This window comes from Trachemys scripta, chromosome 1 (assembly GCF_013100865.1).
Source record: "Trachemys scripta elegans isolate TJP31775 chromosome 1, CAS_Tse_1.0, whole genome shotgun sequence".
NCBI classification, from domain to species: Eukaryota; Metazoa; Chordata; order Testudines; family Emydidae; genus Trachemys; species Trachemys scripta.
In genome coordinates this window covers 201,946,176-201,966,496 of record NC_048298.1, presented here as the reverse complement: position 1 = coordinate 201,966,496, position 20,321 = coordinate 201,946,176, and the positions used below count along the sequence as shown (strand labels likewise).

Here is a 20,321-nt window from a genome sequence, read left to right as displayed (position 1 = left end):
AATTATTTTTATCTAGTGTCCATAGTATACTATGTTGAACCCAATACAATTATGACATTCTTAAGAGATGGTACAGATTTACTCTGAAAATATTGACCGGCCCTATAATCACTGGTGGAGATGAATACCAAAACCTTTTACTACCTCAGGAAGGTAATACAAAATAAAAGTATCGGAGAGGGTGTGGGGGAAAAGGAGGGAGGAGGGAAACAACCTATGTCAAATAATCATAAGTTGTGAAAAAAATGAAATACACAAAAAAGAAACAGAAAAGGACCTAGCTGCTTATGTATTTGAATAAATCCTTATCCTGTTAAATTGTTTAAGAGAAAGATCATACAAAATTTCTCCATTCTTTCTATTTTCTTTTTTTCTTTAAATAAAAAAAGAATTTTAACTTCTCTCCTCTGCGATAATCAGGCTTCATTTCTGGAGGATGAATCAGAGGAATATTTTATAATACAAAGCCATAAATTCAGTTTACAAGAGCTCAAATGAATGGAAGTTTAGCACTTAAAGTTTTGCACAGGCAAGCTGAATCTTTTATATTGAACACTGTTAAATCTAGAAGGCAGGTAATTACGTTCAGGCTATATAATAACAAATTACTTTTATTGCCACAGAGTTGCTGAAGTTAAAGTTTTGTTTTTTTGTCTATGCACATGTATTTCCATATTTTTGTGTGTTTTCAAAGATGACTAATACTTACGCAGTTTGCTGACAAAACACTTGCATTAATAAGCTACTCTTTTGTATAAAGGGACTGAGGAGCTTTTCATAACAGGATGACAGCAGGATACAAGCCTCTCAAAGTTCTTACAGAAACACTCAAACTTGAAAAAGGTATAGAACAGTATATTTTTTTCTCTGTTTACATCATGGATCTTTCTATATATTTCCTTCCTCTTTTCGTGTTCCATATCTGACCCCCTAGCCTGTGACACCATAATGACGGGTGCATTACAAAGAAGATCGACAGACAGAGATTTCACTGCTGTGGCACAAACATGTTCATAAAAGGGGGCATTCTGATATTCTGATAAATACAGTTTTCATTATGAAAAAAACTATTCTGTTCCTTTTTCAGTTATTTTCAAATTCAAATCCTAGAAGTCAATTTAAAACAGATTAACTGTGGAATTTGTATGTTACTTACCTTAATCTAAATGTTTCCTCTTATGTTCCCTGCTGAAACGATTACCCTTTTAATAGCTGTTACAGGCTTTCAACCACAAAAATTAATGTCTAAATGTTTCTCATACCTTTTGTTTGATGATCATGTCGTTGATGTCATCAAGATCACCCACTGTCACTATCTGGGATTTTATCACTCGATCCAGTAAAGAAAGCCAGTCAGTGAGTTCTGCCCAGGCCTTATTAAAGTCAGCCAGAGCTGGCACCTCCAGAAGCAAGGAAGATGGCATTTCTACTTTGGAGATGGTGGTTTCCTTGGTTACCACGGTTTGTGTAACCACAGTAACAGTTTGACCAGAAGTTTCTGAAAATTAAAAAAAAAAAAAAATGTTAACATTATTGAATAAAGGGACCATGATAAATTGTTCATTTCAGTAACATAGTTCACTCATTGGAAAGGTAATTATTTCAATGTATCATTTGCAATATTTTGCCCACTTGAAATGTGAAAATGCAAATAAAACAAATCACATGAATTTATATCCAGTATACCAAGCATGTTTTCACATATACCCAGCCTCTCCCCTCAGCCCCCTCCCCCAATTTACCTGTAAGAGCTCACCCCATTCCAGCTGTGACAAAAACAGTGTCAGAAATACCCCTGTGTAATCACAACCCCCAAATGTGTGCTCACTGAAGTACTCTGCTCCCTTGCTCCCTGAAAGCCTGGGCTGCACATCACATCCTGCTTAGTTTGGATAAAAAACATCTGCTGTTCCAGTACCGAACAAACCGTTGTGACCTACACCCTACCCCTCAAATCTTGAGTTACCAGTGAAACTGGGATTGTCTCTCCCTCCATTTATTATCATGTGGATGGGAGGCTGTTTCTGCTACAACAGTAAGAACAGTCTGTACTGTGTGATGGTGATGATGGGAGCAACACTTGCGGATGTGGGACTCAGGGAAAATAGACTACTCAAGAAGACTCAATAGCAGGGATTGGTTGGTTGGGCCATCTTTGTTTTATGTAAGGTTAGAGTCTCACCAAAAACAGGGAGAGAGCTGCATTTTATTAACTTTTTTGAATGGGTTGCTCTGATTTCCTGGGCATAATGGTGGGTGGGACTAGGAATGAATGGGGGCTACCCTCCAATATACCAGGCCAGGATAAGAATGTCATTGGTGGTTACCGCATTGGAAAACTTCTATTGAAACATTATGGGGAGGGGATATACTGTGTGTGCATGTGTGTGGTGGGGGGGGAGGTCAGGGGGAGAAGGTGTAAAAGGCCCTCAAAATTAGGGAATTCTTGTATTACGCCAACAGTGGTGGCAGAAGGGGAGAAGAGGAAAGGGACTTTAGCATTACCTCCCTGCCTGATAATTGGAGCTGTGGAGAAAGAAGAATTTTGTTCTACACAAAGAAAGCTTAAATGAGTGTAATTCTTTGAGTAGCAGACTGGGGAGGGTTGAGCTGAAGTGGGTCCTTTTCACAATGGTATATGTTTGGAAGGTGAATGGTTGGGAGGAATTGGTGGAAGGCCATTTTGGTTGAAGATGAGGTTTGTAGTCTGAGTGAAGAACCTTATTTGGATACCCAGCTGTGGCAGCTGAGGCCTTCAGTGGCCATTTTAGGATGGCTGAGAAGCAATGCCACTATGATTGCTGTGACCTGGAGAGTGGCTGGATTTCAAAAGGTTGGGGTATTGGATTGGACAGATATGCAGGAAAAATTCAGAGTGAGTCATTTTATTTCATTTCATTAGGTACATACGTTATCTCCCAGAAGAATGAGGAGTCAGAGATCAAGATCCTTACTTTATGTTGAATAATGTGAGCTCTATGCTTAATAAGTTAACAATTATTCATGATTTTGATAAGGATGAAGCCCATGACTTCTGTATGGCTGAGTTGTTTATATCCAACGTGATGTGCAGGAGGTCACCTATCTTTAAACTAAGCCTAGGCAATTGTATCCCTTTGGTATGTGAAGCATAAACAGTATTAGCATTAATTCAGAGATCATCCCTTTGCACTACAAAGTCCCTGTATGAGCTAACAAATTTCTCATGCTGCATCACTGAAAGTTCATACTTCAGATGAAAAGGAACAACTGGGACATAGATGAGCTAGGTTCAATTCCTACCTCTACAACAGAATTCCCCCAGGACCTTAGCTTAGTCACTTCATCTTCTTGTGCCTCAATTCTCAAAATATAAAATGGCGTTAAAGAAACTTCCTTCCTCACACTCTTTGTCTGATTGTTTAAATTGTAAACTTTTCTGGGCACAGACTGTTTCTTAAAGTGTATATGTTCATCACCTAAAACAACTGGACTCTGATCTCAGTTGTAGCATTGTACATGTTCCCACATTAAATTAGCTGTGATTAGCAAAAGTGTTTATAGGAGAGGAATCTGCTGGCAAGGGAATTCCACCTATGTGTCTCTCTGTTTTAGAATTCTTTCCTTGCTGCTTATCTCAAATTACTTGATTCTGATGACTGCGTCTGCATAGTTCATCAATATGTGTAGATTACTGAAGAGATTTGGGGGTTCTCAATAGTGGCATTTATTTTATTTATTAAGGGCATTAGTGTGTTGCAGGAGCTAGGTTAGTTTTGTTGGTATGGATGATGTTTTGGGGCATAGAAAGGCTTTTGGTTGCTATTCTTGTGTGAATTTGATTGTATTAATGATCTCGTTAGGATGCCTACCGCCTGGAACAGACATTATTGTTCAGTCCATATAGGGAAATCAAAATATAGTTGACCTTCATATTTGTTTACTAAGAAAATAATAAGCAATTGTATAAATAATTATCTAGGATTTGCATCCCCACTGCCTGACAACGTGCATTCTCATTTACCACTGTGCAAAATATGTGTAAAATGGTATTAAATCAGAATGGAAGTATTTTAGACACACATCACACAGGTGAAAATAAATGACAACATAAGGTGCCAGGTACTTATATTTTTTATTTCGCTGCATGATTTAATAGTATAATGTATCTTATCTCACTCGGTGGGACAACTCACGTGAGTAAATATTTACTCACACAGGGTCAGGTCCTAAACATACAGACTAGTTTAATCGAACTAGCAACAACTGACAAGTGCAGCAATTTCACATATAACTCATTTAAAAGATGACAACAAAGAACTACTCAATATCTGACTTGAGTCAACTGCTACACAGACAGCATATAAATTCACATCCAGGCCTAGACCCAGGGGATTCTTGGAGCAAAGGAACAGGTTTTAGGGTAGCAGTCATAACAGGAATGTTTCACTGGATTCTCATTGTAAGACAGTAAATATAAATGGCCCTCAATGGAAAGCTATGAAAGTATAATTACTCATGGTAACTCATGCCCTAAGAGTACTACATTGCTAGTGCACCATTTTAAGCGCCAAGCATCTGCCCCTTAGTTGTGCTTTTATCGTTCAAAAATTAGATCTGAAAACTGGCTGCTCAGAAAATGTGTGTGTGTGTGGGGGGGGTGCGCATGCACATGCAGTTAATCACAGAAAGGCAATTTATGCTTTAAGTTGCTATTACACGTACAGTTTGGCAAAGCAAAAGACAGCCAAAGACCTATTAGCATGACTGCCGATTTGAAAATTACATTTGCAAAAATATTTTTAAAGGTGCAGACCTCATATTATTATAATGAGTGTGTTCCCAAGAGGCTCACTCAGATGTATTAAAATACATTTCTAGATGACTGTTGTATTGTGTTAAAATGTAACTCCATCATAAGAAGAAAAAAGATAGAATAGTACAGGGGGTTAATGTACTAGGACTTGACACTTTAAAAAAATTGGAAGATCTGAATAACTCCTTTGCAATGTAGCTGCACAGGCACTACCTGATTCAACAACCTAAATGGCACAATGTCAGAGCCATGAGTGCTAGAATTAAGCCTTGAGTCGTGCCACCTGCAGTTTCTTGCATTCCAAATGCAAAATACGATTATTGGGCACTGGATTTAAGTTTTTTTAAAGGACAAAGTGAGTTTTGTTTTTTGTGGACAGGCTGTTTCTTCGCAAAGAAAGGCTGTCTGTGGTGCATGTTGACTTCAGAAGGCAAAGAGGCATTATTGCCCCACTTAGGTAAGACCAACACATTGTTTTTTGTTTGCTTTGTTTTATTGTAGTTTAAACTTGGTCCATTTGAAGGTGGACCACTGAGACAGTTTCCACATTTATGTTTATTCCTTCCAGAAGAATTACAGTCTGGACCAAAAAATTCAATCGAGAGGTTGAAGTTCACACCTAAATTGTCAGTTAATCCAAATATAATGATCAATAATGTGAAAAACAATATAAAATTTACTTCTTGTGGCTGTTTTGAATAGATTGGCCTACTATGTTTCCAACAGTTAAAACACATTACTCAATACAGTGAAAATTAGTGACCCCGAAAGCCTGGACAATTTGCAACTAGCTATACTGTAAATTACTTTACACTAACTCAGTGTTTCTCAAGCTGGGGTCACTGCTTGTGCAGGGAAAGACCCTGGTGGGCCAGGCCGGTTTGTTTACCTGCCCCGTCTGCAGGTCTGGCTGATCGCGGCTCCCACTGGCCACGGTTCGCCACTGCAGGCCGACGGGGGCTTCTGGAAGCGGCGGCCAGTAAGTTCTTCAGCCCGTGCCGCTACCAGCAGCTCCCATTGGCCTGGAGCAGCAAACCGCGGCCAGTGGGAGCCATGATTGGCCGGACCTGCGGACGGGGCAGGTAAACAAATTGGCCCGGCCCGCCAGGGGCTTTCCCTACACAAGCAGCGACCCCCACTGCACTAACTGAAACATTGAAGAATGTAATTTGATAAAAATATTTTTAAATTAACATTTTATAAATTCAGGAAAACAATGTTTCTTTTATGTGATTAAATAATGTAATATCTACTATCTGAATAGTTAGAAATGTGCTAATATTTCATAATTATTTCCTACTCTAAATATAGGGAAATGGTATGGTATTTCAGTTACTTTGACTGTTGGAAATATTAAGTTTCTAATGACAGCTACTGCAGTTAAATCTATTTGTCCATCCATTTATACCACATTTATCAGTCCAATATCCAAGTGTATTATTTGCACTTTTTTCTTTCTATGCTTAAATGAAAAAAATATCAGTGGAGCATAAGTTATGATGTGATTGTTAATTCTTAAAAATCATTTTAGAAAACAGCTTTTGTTAACTGAAAAATACATATAACAAAAAATAGTAACTTCCCTCCCTGACCATGCAAGAAGTTCAGTTTGTTATTTGTATCACATCATAAAAGTTAACATGATACAAATGCTTCCACAGTCACAGACGATATTGTCATTCTTGTCACATAAGAAAAAAGGATAACACAGACCTATAAGTAATCATTAACAAAGTTGGGTCAAGCAGAGTGTCCCAAGGGTCGGTCCTGGGGCTGGTTTTGTTCAATATCTTCATTAATGATCTGGAGGATGGCATGGACTGCACTCTCAACTAAACTGGGAGGAGTGGTAGATACACTGGAGGGCAGGGATAGGATACAGAGGGACCTAGACAAATTAGAGGATTGGGCCAAAAGAAATCTGATGAGGTTCAACAAGGACAAGTGCAGAGTCCTGCATTTAGGATGGAAGAATCCCATGCACTGCTACAGATTAGGGGCTGAGTGGCTAGGCAGCAGTTCTGCAGAAACGGACCTAGGTGTTACAGTGGACGAGAAGCTGGATATGAGTCAACAGTGTGCTCTTGTTGACAAGAAGGCTAACAGCATTTTGGGCTGTATAAGTAGGGGCATTGCCAGCAGATTGAGGGACGTGATCATTCCCCTCTATTCAACATTGGTGAGGCTTCATCTGGAGTACTGTGTCCAGTTTTGGTCCCCACACTACAAGAAGGATGTGGAAAAATTGGAAAGAGTCCAGCGGAGGGCAACAAAAATGATTAGGAGTCTGGAGCACATGACTTATAAGGAGAGGCTGAGGGAACTGGGATTGTTTAGTCTGCAGAATAGAAGAATGAGGAGGGGATTTGATAGCTGCCCTCAACTACCTGAGAGGAGTTCCAAAGAGGATGGATCTAGACTGTTATCAGTGGTAGCAGATGACAGAACAAGGAGTAATGGTTTCAAGTTGCAGTGGGGAACGTTTAGGTTGGCTATTAGAAAAAATGTTTTCACTAGGAGCGTGGTGAAGCACTGGAATGGGTTACCTAGGGAGGTGGTGGAATCTCCTTCCTTAAAGGTTTTTAAGGTCAGGCTTGACAAAATCCTGGCTGGGATGATTTAGTTGGGGATTGGTCCTGCTTCAAGCAGGGGGCTGGACTAGATGATGCCTGAGGTCCCTTCCAACCCTGATATTCTATGATTCTAAATCTGTCCAGGTCTTAATTCATCCCCAGTGTTCTTAAAAGTATAGAGTTTTCCAGGGCTGAATTTGGCTCCAGTATTTAAAATGTAAGTGAAGCTCCTTTTAAAAATTGCTGGGCTGCTTCTGTCCTGCTCTGCTCCCCTTCTTGCTTATATGGGGCAAATGGAGTAGAGACTAGCAATTTCCGCCTAACGGGTGCAGGGGACATCACATGGCATGTCAGGGAGGAAAGGTGTCATGATCTAAGTGTGCACTATATTGTATGTATCTTCAGATGGCATGAAAGCTTTTTTTACCTGTTCCTGGTCCCCGCAAAAGGGAGCGTTGCTCATTGTCTCAAAGACATTTAAACCAAATGAATGTCAAACAGAGGCAGCACTGGGGGGCAGTTAAAAATCTCAGAGAAAAAATAGAGAAACAGGAGAGCAAAATGTTGTTGTAATGCAGAAAGAATTAAATGGAAAGTGTTATGAGTTCTTCTTATCCCAAAGAAATAAGAGATATTATCCATTGGTGATTGTGGTTGGTGGCTAAATGTACATCAGTGTAAGAAATGAATGACATAACATTTATTATTAGCTGCTTCAGACTAAGCTGCCACTTGTCACCTTTCCTAGATGGAAATGTTCAATGATTTGGATTGGCTCTTAGCAATATCCTTCTTTATACAGAGAAAATTAGTCTCCTCTAAAGCATTGTCCAAATCATAAAGAATAGCACTACAATGACTTGCACAGAAGTGGATTTTTTTACCTTAAAAAAAATCTACTGAAGCAACAGATGCATAAGTGCACATTAGGATGAATGTATTATGAGCATGGAATAATCATTATACTCCTCACAATTGATATCAATTTCCTTCTGCTCATGCAGCACACACCTGTGACTTATTGGCAATGTCCTGGGTTGCACTTTTTAAATGTTTACAGTCTATTTAGAGGTCTGTTGTGTTCCTTTTTCTTTTTTATTTGGCGGGGAAGGGGGAAGGGAGAACAAGTTTTTTGTGTACATCTCTTTTGGTCACAGATTTTATCTAATTGCCGGAAAGAAAAAAATGCATAGGAAATTATACTGTAATGAATCAATACATGAAAAGAATGTATACTTCAGTTTTCTATTTTTTTTTTGTATTTGTTACACTGTATTTTGTTTCGTATCTCTAACGCTGTCCTTGAGAGATTTCTATACATGGTGTGTTTTTCTGCCTACTTCTTTTTGAGCTGGATATTACATATCTGTCTGTAGCCCATAGAAAACAATATAGTGAAGAAATGACTTCACAAACTGTGTGTCTTCTCTCTGCTGGACAAGATTTTTTCATTAAACACATCAGTCACAATTTGCTGCAGCAATTCCAACATATCATCTTATTTCATCCTACCCTCACTTTAACCCCTTAATGCTGGAGGTCACATTGGTTTGGATTGGGTCTCATAACAAGGTATTCCACACTGATACCAAGGACAGGACAACAGAAAAACAAAGTTTTCTTGGGTGGGGGGAGGACGGGTTTTATTTATTATCAGGGAAGTTGAGCATGCAAAGTATGTACTGATGTTGGTTTGTAAGTCTTAATGAAAATATGGTCATTACTGGTTTTCAAGGATATAAATTATCATTATATCTATATAAACCATATTTGAATTTGCAGCTTAGAGTATAAAGGTGCACAATACTAATTCCTCAACCATCAACTTCCCATTTTTATTTCTTTTCTGTCACCCCAACACTTTCTCTCTCTCACTCTATCTCTCAGTTTTTCCTTTGACCTAAAAAAATAAAATAAAATAAAAATATTTGCAAGTCTGTCTGCTAGGCAGGGGTTTCTAGCATCTTAGGACTCCACTTTTCACCTCACACTGTACTCATTATTAAAGTTTAACATGTTTACTGAACAGATAGCATAGGAGATTTCTTTTTTAAATCCATTTTGTAACTTGCTATTCCTCTGATTAAATATGCAAATACTACACTGAGTAAGGTACACCAAATGTAATGGTTTATTCTAAAATAAATAACAAATGTTAGAGTAGCAGCAGATAACAGGAATTTGCCCACTGGTCCAGAGTGAGAATCTTTAGATCCGGTACATGCAAATTTTATATACATGTTGTATATAAAATAATGAATAACTAATTAAAAATTCATATAATAATTCATTTTTCAATATGTTGATATTTTATATTGTTAGATTTTATTAGAGATAATTAATGTATCAACATCTTTATAATTAAACAACTTAAAAAACGTTCGGTATTCAGAAATTTAGGCCTTGATCTTGCAAATTGGTTCACACAAGTTCAGGCCCATTGAAGTCAAACTATGTTACCCAACACCTATTAGTAATAAGACTACTAATGTATCCTTCTTATGAAAACTTTCAGAAACTCCTTTACTGTCTATACATCACACACTATCTGTTCTGGCTACTTAGTGTTGCTTCAGTGCAGTTGAAACTAACCAGATAAACTGGATTTGCAATGGCTTTGTAGAATACATCTAATATCTGTATCAAATACAGAGTTTCAAAATAACCGTTATGCTCCTTTATTTTAACACACAAAGTTGAAGACAACTTTTTAGTTAATACCATTAACTGAAATGTAGTCTGTATCATCTGAGTTTTTCAGTTTTCAAAGCAGAAAGAATACTACAGTTCTCAGTCAATATCCAAACCAGCAAACAGAAAAGCCTGCTCTATGAACTTTTCTAATGGCTAATGGTCCTATGTTAATGGTTGACTCATTCTCTTTATGTTTGCCCTTTCAAGTGGGAAACTTTTTATGTGGCCAAAATGTTACAGCTATGAGTTCTAACTGTGACAACAGCCATATTGTCCTTGAAATCCTATCTCTATATATGGCTGAGTCCAATGGAAACTCTCACCACCTTGTAAACATAACCTCTATCATCCTCCCAGATCGAACTGGCTCAGCTCCTGGTTCAGGATGTGAAACTGATGCTAGATTGCCTGCCCTTAATGCTGGCTTTAACAACAACCGTTGTCCCCGCTTATGGGCACCGGTAACAGTGCTCCTGCATATGTATAGAAACAGATGATTACAATTCCATTCTTCTCTTCATTCCCTCTCTCTGGGCTTAAAACACATAGAAACAGGCAGCTTACGCATGCTTTTGCTGACCAGAGGGGAATGTTATGGGTTCCTCCTGTGGTGCCACCTGGGACTGGGATACCACTGAGCCCCCCGACCCACCAGCCTGGGCTCCCTTTACATTGTAAAGCTGTGACCAGCCTATTAAGCACCAAGTCCTCTCCCAGGATTCAGCACGCATACAGGTAGGTTCACACCCAGCTGCACAACATACAGATGGCTGTGATCAGCTCTGCATGGGGAGGCTACAGCTAAGGAACTGCCCAGCTGCTCAAGTACCCCCTTCCCCCTTCCCCGGAGTGTAAACCCAAGATTATACCATCTTGCACTGCACAGAGAACTGTACAGCATAAGCTCATGAAATTTGCCCCCTCCCTCAATGTGGAGAAGGATATGCAATAGCTTTCTGCCCCAAGTTATGACTCCCACACTCCCTGGTTTTAGACAAAGCAAAAATAAGTTGATTAACTACAGAAGATAGATTTTAAATTATTATAAGGGATAGCAAACAGATCAAAGCAGATTACCTAGCAAACAAACAAAACACCCATACTAAGTTTAATATACTAAAGAGAATGGATATGAGTAGCAAATTCTCACACTAAATGATGATTCAAACAGGCTGCAAAAATTCTTAAGGGGCCAGTTGCACTTTCATACAGCTTAAAAGCTCCAGGTATTCCTTTCACAGGCTAAAAATCCCTTTTAGCCTGGGTCCAGCCCTTCCTCCCAGTTCAGTTCTTGTTCCTCAGGTGTTTCCAAGAGCTTCCTTGGGGTGGGGAGACAGTGAAGAACCACGATGATGTCACTCCCCTGTCTTAAATATGCCTTTTGCATATGGCCGGAACCCTTTGTCTCAAAGCTTAGTTCCCACGCCAGTCAGAGGAAAAATACTGGTATTCCAAGATGGAGTACAGTACCGGTGATTTGAGGCTGTTTGTAGCGTCCTCAGGAAGGCCCTCTGGTGGGAAATAAAGTTCTTCTATTGTTTTTTCTAATGGCCCTTTCCAGCCAGCCATCTAGATTGAGTGCATTTTGTCTAGTGGGTGTTCCCCAGGTGTAAACACATTTGTAATGCAGATATATAGTCACTATTCCTAACTTCAGATACAAAAATGATACCTGCATACAAATAGGATCATCCTAGTCAGTAAATCATAGCCTTTTCAATGATAACTTACATGACTTATCTTGCATAAAATACACCATAGTTATGCCATAAGCATATCATAATAATATCTCTATGAAGAATATGGGGTGCAGTGTCACAGGGGATTTATCTGTACTGCAGATAGACTGCAAAAGCCATTCAGAACTTCAGTTGGCTGGCTATGCCTATGTTTGAGAAGCACAATGAAGCTGGCTAGAGTTTTCTAAAGTGCTGCATCACCAGTGTCAGTATTGCCACAGTGCTGCTGTGATTTACTGCATTCAAATTAGTGTTGAAAAGGGTCTTGAGGGCTGCTACCCCTTTTGACTCAAGCAGTCAGCCAATATTCAGGGACTTGTTGGTTATTTCTGGTAAGAGGAGAATCTGATGATAGACTCAGGTATTTCTTAGATAAAATTCTATTATTTACAAAGAATGTACACAAAATCCTGTTTCCCTAAACACATCAGGAATCAAATAGCAGGAGACAGTTTCTTTGTTCACTGTTTCAAGACTCTTTTTCAGGGAGCACTGTGTCCACTAAGCTCTCCCAACTGGCTTTGTCTCAGGCCATATTACTTGTACTTCTCTTGCAGTCTGCTTCTGGCTGCTACTTCCCTCAGACACACAGACTTCCACCAAACAAATCCCAGCCCATTGCATTTGCACAGCGGAACCCCTCCACCTACACAGCTCAGCTTCTCTCCCGTCTTGCACATGGCCTGTTGATTCAGCTATCTCATGCCAAAAACGATCTTAACTGCATCTTACATTTATACTGAATGATGGTCATCTACTATGCCCTCCAACTTCAGTGAGGTTTCACTCAGCCTCTATCACTATGTAGACTAAAACTGAGTTGCATAGACTTCACATGTCACTTGATAGTATATTGGGATGGTCTTTCTGTGTAGATTCCAGAGGCCTGGAATGAGGATATAAGCACTAGTATTTGTCTCAATATGGTGAGACGCCTGACCTGGAGCAATAGAACCATTACTTTTGGGTCCAAGAGTCCCAAAATCCAAATGAATTATAAAGGGTGGATTTCTCATAGACAAAAAGGCAAGTACTAGATTAAAAGGATTGATTTACTATAGCTAAGACTAGGATTTTGTCATGGAAGTCACGGAAGTTACGGAATCCGTGACTTCTAGAGACCTCTGTGACTTCAGCCTCCTGCGGCTGGGAGCTGCAAGGTCTTTCCGCCACGTACAGTAGCTAGGAAATGTGTGGTACCCCCACCGCTCCCCAAGCCACGGCAGGTGCTAGGGTTACCCTGAATCTCCGGGCAACCGTGGGCAGGGGGCCCCCCCTGCAGCTCTCAGCTGCTGCGGGCAGCAGGGGCTCCACAGCTCCAGCCACAGGCAAAACGGGACTCTGGAGCTCTGAGCCCCCGAGAGCGGTAGGGGCCCCCAGAGCTCTGAGCCAGGCCCCCTGCGGGTGGTGAGGGGACACGGCAGCTCCCCATTTTGTCACGGATGTTTTTCATAAAAGTCATGGACAGGTCATGGACTTCTGTGAATTCTTCTTTATTGCCCGGGACCTGTTCGTGACTTTTACGAAAAATATCCGTGACAAAATCTTAGCCTTTATTATAACTATGGAGACCAGTGACCTGTTGTTCTATCACAGTATAATCTGAGGTTTCCTGGTTACTTCTGAGATATTTCCAAGGGGACTGCATGTCAGCACCAATTTTTTTCGAACTCCTAGATTAACAATTTCATTCCATTTTTATTTACAAAATTACAACCTGGGTTAATTTAATGATATCCAAATTGTTTAAATTTCTTCAGGTGTTGTCATGTAAACCAGGTATAATTCCAGTGCTAATGATCTACAGAAGGTATCTAATATGTCCCTATTGAAATGTTAATGTCCCATTAAAAGTTACTCTTTTATGGTATCAGAGATTCCTGCAAACAGATGATTGTATAATATTTGCCTTTTGAAATGATTTATTACATGCAAAAATAAGAAACTGAATATCAAATATCTATTGTTTTATATGTAGTATAATTGCATTAATCTTTTTATGTTGTAAAGAAAATTGCCAAAAAAATTGTAAAAAGAACCCCAAAACAAACAAAAACAAAAACCCCAATCATACTACGAAAACTACATGGGAATACAGCAGCAAATGCGGCTAATAGGGTCTTATTATGAGCTGTTCTCCTGGGTGAAATGCCTGTTAGAGAGTTCCTTGGGGTTACTTAAATATCTGTACTGCTTAGGAGACTCCTCTGAGTGATGGCATAAGAACACTTGTCTGTGCTAGCTGATTTTAAAATAAAATCTAAAAATATCTTTGTAAACAACCAGAACAAAAAGTATAAGTGGTTTGACTAAGATATAAAAATGAACTTCACACATTTACCTACTAAAGTACTGTGCTAGCAAGAAGAGGACCTGTTTTGAACTCAGCTGTCTGGGTTCTGGGCAGGGCCAGCTCCAAGCACCAGCTTGGCAAGAGGCGGAGAGGGGCGGCAGGTCCAGCTATTCGGCAGCAATTCGGTGGATGATCCCTCACTCCCGCTCAGAGTGAAGGACCTTATACCGAGTTGCCCTCCGCAGATCACGATCGCGGCTTTTTTTTTTTTTTCTGACTGCTTAGGGTGGCCAAAACCCTGGAGCCGGCCCTGGTTCTGGGTCAATAAACATGGAAGTAACTGCAGACGTGACATGCTCAGCATTGTAAAAAAGGTGGTGCTGAATGCAGAAGACATGCAATAGTTTCTGACTTCTGTTTCAGGAAACAACACTATTAGCTCCTGAGGGAGTACTTCCTAGACAGAGATACAATTAGATCCTCTGAGGCTGACCAATTGCAACATGGATCAGAGATCAGGGAGGAAAATGAGTTAATAACTCTGACTAACTCTAAACAACAGAGTTTTAAAATGTTATTTATTTATTTTTATGACAACAGTGCTAAGCTTGACTTTTATGTTATGCCAGCTGTTAAAATTGATTTTCTTAAATAACAACTGATCCTTGTAGAATTGGCTAAGCTCTTTTCGAATGCGCATGTTTCTGTTGCTCTGGCCTCTGGCTTAGTTTCTCAGCGTTTTGCATCAAGAAGCTGAAATGCTCCTTTGAGAAATCTAAGGATCCAGATAATGAAACATTGTCCAGTGCGATATCCTTATTTAAAAGCTTCAAGCTACGTTATGACAAAGTTCTTGCTATTAAGAAAGGTATAATTTCTTCTATTTTGACTGAAGTACTAAACCTTTGAAATTACCAATTTGGAATGATGTCCTTTAGAAACCAATCACACAGTGTTTTCCACAAGGCATTTATATCCCCACAAGTACTGAAACAACACTAGAGAAAGCACAGCACCTTCCTTGTATTTTTCTCTCTCAATACACACACTTGCACAAACATATTCACTAGAGAAGTATAGATAAGTGATTAAAATTAATAAGGAAAAATTAAATTAAGTTTGAGAGAGAAAATTTAGTTACACAGTATGTAGCAACAGATCTGGATATTTTATCCAGAGTGAAAGTGAAGGTTGAGATGTCTCAAAGGGGATTTTCCCCCCAAGACAATTAGTTTTTTAGGAACCGAATGAATTTACACAAATGCAAAAGCAATAAAGTCAATGAGGCTCATAGCTCTAGAGCAGCAAATCATGACCAAGAGAACATAAAACACAACCTTTTAACATTATTTGAAGATTACAACAGCTCATTCCTGTTACATGCTCAAACCAAAAACTAGAAAGTCCATTAAAGCTTCCAGCATGAGAAACACACAATAGAAAACTTATTTGTATCAATATGAGTCCTCCTCATTGCTATTCCACCAGATCATAGAGAAGGGAAAGAATTGAAATACACAGTGAAGAAAAATAAAACATAGAAATAATATATCACTTTGCTTAGGTTAAAAAAGAATGAGAATATGAAAGAAAGAGAGAATAAATATCTTTTCTAAGAGTATTTCAAACCATTAGAGTAGTTATAAAGGCTCCAATTCTCACCTTACACCAGAGACTTGAAATACAATGGACGCATGCCAAGAAAATACATGTGTATTTTGTGCTTCTTGAAAGATTGAATCTCAGGAGTCAAATTACTGTGGAAGTTCCATAATCTGGAATTCAAGGCCAGATTCTATGTGTATATCACACAAAAATAGGACAGAACAGAAACAGGGAAGGTGGCATGGAGGTCAGTTGCAAGGGTGTACTTGTTTTCTTTTAAATTCTGTTTTACATCAATTTAATGCTTCTGAAAAGGGTTAGATTGACAGTTCTGTAAAGTGAAGCCATTTATTTATCCCCTGAATAGACATGAAGAGTGGCAGTATCCCCAAACATATCATCTAAAAGCCTCAAACTTTGTCTGAAAGGACCTCTTCAAGGGCTGAGAGGTTAATTCAATATCCATGTCCAACAAGGTTGCCAATTACACCAAAATTTGTCTTTTTAAAACCTAAACCCATTCCATGAATGAGATTGAGATCAAAGGGGTGTTCTTAACATATACATTGGGAATGGGTTAATGGTATAAACGCTTTGAATACCTAGGAAACCTGGAATATCAATCCAAAATCCTTTAGCCAAAGAATCAAAGAAAGAGAATCATGTCAGGGAGTCAGCCAGAGAGCACAGGGGAAGCAATGGCATAGAGCCAACAAGAGGAGAGAGCAGAGAGACTGCAAAGCTCTCAGGGAGGGAGAGAGATTCTGCCCCCACTGACGGAATAGAGAAGGGTCAGAGCCTACATCTTCACTGAGGGAGGAGGAAAGGACTGGATGGCAGAGCTTATAATGGAGGGAAGTGAGAAAAGAGTGAGACATCTTCAGTTACTGACTCTATGTGGCACTTAAGCAGGACTTTACATTTTCAAAGTGTTCAGTGTTTTAGGGGGGTTAATGTAATCTGTTTGTGTGGTGACATTTTAGTATTTAGGCCCATTCGTTATTTTAAAATATACAAGAAAAACATTTACAATGTTTAAGCATTCATTTAATATAAACTTTTTCCTCAAGATTAAATAACAATTGCATGATTATAAATGTCTAATGAGCTTTTAATGCTCTGAAATATATTTAAGAGTAATGAGCCATCTGATATTTGAACAAAATATGGTTCTTTACACTGAAATATTCAGTAAAATGATAATTGCTAGAATGATTATACGACTATGAAATGAATATTCCATGCAATATAATTGTTTGGGGCCTGAGTGGGCAATCCTTAACATGTCGGTGAGCGCTTGGTGACTTCAGCAGGACAATCTGTAGGATGAATGGATCTTCATCACAATGGCTGCACAGTTGAGCCCATAATATAAAACATTATTGTTTACTAATTTTCCAGAATTCAGGGGGAGTTGTCTGGCAGCTTTCGATTCTTTGGTTGGTCTGCACCATTTTTGTTTTGTTTTGTTTTTTAGTTAGAAATATGGGCAGAGACTGAGAATTGAGAGGAACAGTGGAGATGCTGGGCAAAATGAGATTTAGATCTAAATTGCAATGTACAGTAGGCTGGAGAGCAGGATCAAAAGTACAGATGCAGATGCGAAACTACAAGAACCACAGAGGTTTAAAAGGAAGTACTGTAGGAAAAGTAGGAAGTTTAGGAGAAGATGATTACAAAGAAAACAAGCTAGATTACTAGAATTGCTGGGATGGGGGTGGGGGGGAACAATACTGAAAGCTAAGTATCCAATATGATGATGCTATTATTGGTCAATATGAATGTCACCATAACTTTAGGCTGTTACCGTGAATTTCAAAGTGCCAGTTAGCTTTCCCAGGCACAGCTGGCTTTTTCAAAGGGGAGAACAGGAGGAAATTTCCACTCTGCCTATTCTTTCTGCCCCCAGCTTTTCAAATGCAGCAGTACGACCGAACCATTTATTGGACACACATTTCCCAACAGAAAATAAAAATCCTGGTCACAATCAATCAGAAAGCTGTTAAAACAGATCTTTCTCTCAGTATAAATAAAAGCCCTAGTTGCCCCCCCCCAACCCCGACAATGGCTTGCAATGGGGAAGAGAATGTAACTCATTGAAAGAACATGATTCAAGAATTATTCTATCCAATGCTTAGAATCACTTCAGTGAGGTAAATTATGTATCACATTTCTGAAAAGCAATTTACATAGTTTTATGCCCATGATAGCTAACGCATCCCTAAGGTGAAGGTAACAAACTGCTAAGTACAGCAAGGATCGTTAAAATATATGTATCAGAAAATGCTGAGCCACTGGTCTTGACAGTAGGCTCTGCCAATTTTCTCGCTCAGGCTTGGGACACCCACAGAGGGTAAATGAAGCATAATACCCTATTTGATAAGAATAAATGCAGTAGAGAAGGGACTCCTAAAGCAACTTTCTGAGTAAACAAATTGTGTCAGAACTTTAAAGCCATAATCTGGGTTTCAGTCACTCAGGATCAGTATGGCTCTATAGGAGAGAAATGAGCTTAATTATGTGGAATGTACTTGTGCTAAAAAGGAAGCTGAGACAAATCTTTCAAAGACAATATGGGGAAATCATCCAGGAATAGACACTGCAGAAGTTCAATTGGCTGCTCTATCTGTGTTGACCAAGATCAGCTAGACCCATGACTACAATATGGACAGGTGGCATAGAAACTGATTGAAGCGTATATTATATATCTGCAATCTGGGGTATCATTAATAAAGCTCACTCAGCTTGGACAACTTATTGCTCCATTCAAAACCTTTCTGAAAGATAAACTACCTGGAAGTTCAGTCTCCTAGTAGTAATATACTGTTACTGTGGTGTTCCCTGTGAACCTTTCCTCAGGCCATGTTCAAGATGATTGATGGGCCCACTAAAAATTGAAAAGTGAATGTGACTAGGGAATGGCTTTGTTGTAGTTCAGTGTAAGAATTAACTAGACAGTGATGCTAAAAAGTAACAGAAGAATCTTTTGAATGGTTTGGACACTTTCTAAATCCGACTGCTCTGCATCATTGATTAAATTATCATCAACAACCTTTAATTGACCCAACTACATATTTTTAAGAGGTGGATGAAGAGATGTGAAATTTAGTATCAACTGATTATTTTTTAAAATTAAAAATACAAAGTGTTGAGATAATAATAGAAGACAATGCTTTCTGAAATATTCACAATTGAAAACATGCAACAACAGAGATGATTTGTATCAGCAAAATCTTAAAAGTCTTACTTTGCCATTCATATCCATTCTTGTTTATACAAGCCATACAGATCAAATATGATACTTTGTATGAGGTATTCTTTATTCATTGGCTCTTAAAGATTGTCAATGATAATTAATTACACAGCTACATCTATTTTTTTCTACTCCTATAAACTCAATTATTTTTAGAAAATGCTAGTGCTATTAACATAAAAGTGGGTAAAAATGTTGCCACACTGGTGTACTGTAAATACATTTATAGTTGCAATAATGAAAAAATCAGAATTGCTGTGGGGGAATTGTTTTTGTGAACAATGTTTTCTTTTTAAATTATGATGCGCAGCTCCAGGAAATCTACAACTGAAGGAAAGAATTCCTGTCTGGCTCGCCATTTGCCCTAGAGGCTCTATCATCATTATGGGTCTGAATGTGCTCATGATTTGAAGTATAAATAGTGAGGCGGAGAGGGCAGAAAACTGTGCCAGCAGGAAATTCAGACAGCCCAGAGTGAAACAAGCAAACAAAAAGTTAATGGTCACCAATCTGATCAGCTATTGCTCTGAATGTGATTTGGGTTTTCTTTTGTTTATTTTTAGTTTTAGGATTTCCCTCTGGCTGGTTTCTTTCATTGTATGAGACTACACTAGTCTGCATGAGAGAGATCACGTAAGAGGAGGAATACAGACAAATAATGTGCACAAAAATGAAACATACAATCATAATATAATCTGATTGTTATATATTTGTATCAACTGAAGCATTGTGCTACTCATACATGGCATTTAGAGGGCTTACCTATTTCGAAATTTTGGACATATATATATTTTTTATAAAGCATTTTAACTTCCAACTAACTAGCTGGATATTACTTGTTTGTGGTCTACATGCTTGGTATCAATATTATGAGCCAAGAACTTCCTGATAAAGAAGGTAGCTATGTTTCTGACAAGAAATGCAGCTCATCACCAGTTTGCATGTATCAACAATTTTATTTCATTTTTATTTTTAGTGACCATCCACTGCTTGGCAGGAGCTCTGCCCACACCCCTCCACTTTCCCCCGAGACCCTTCCCACTTGCCAGGCCGGCAGCTGGGGCCTGGCCGGGGAGCTCGTGCAGTTGTGGGGCACTGCGCCGTGGGCTCTCCACCTGCCTTGAGTGGGTGAGGGGTCGAGAACAGCCCCTGCCCAGGACATGGCTCCCCACAACTGCCTGCGTGTGGCTCTTACCTGGACCAGACTCTGGCTGGGGGGCCGCAGATCAGCCATGGTAAGAGCCATGCGGGCAGCTGTGGGGAGACCCTCCACCTGCTCAGGGCAGGGCATGGGCTGGGAACTGCTTTTGACCCCCTCACTCTGGGCAGGTGGAGGGTCCACGGCTCCTGGCCCACGGCTCCTGGCCCA

At 39.3% G+C, this 20,321-nt stretch overlaps 1 protein-coding gene across 11 annotated transcripts in view; it reads right to left on the bottom strand.

Moving 5' to 3' along the window:
• DMD (dystrophin) overlaps positions 1-20,321 on the bottom strand; it is a 1,855,422-nt gene that overhangs the window by 546,767 nt on the left and 1,288,334 nt on the right. For all 11 annotated transcript variants that reach the window (XM_034754682.1, XM_034754655.1, XM_034754674.1 and 8 more), the window contains one exon: positions 1,263-1,498. In XM_034754682.1, coding sequence (XP_034610573.1) covers positions 1,263-1,498 — 236 coding nt within the window. The remainder of the gene's footprint in view (positions 1-1,262; positions 1,499-20,321) is intronic.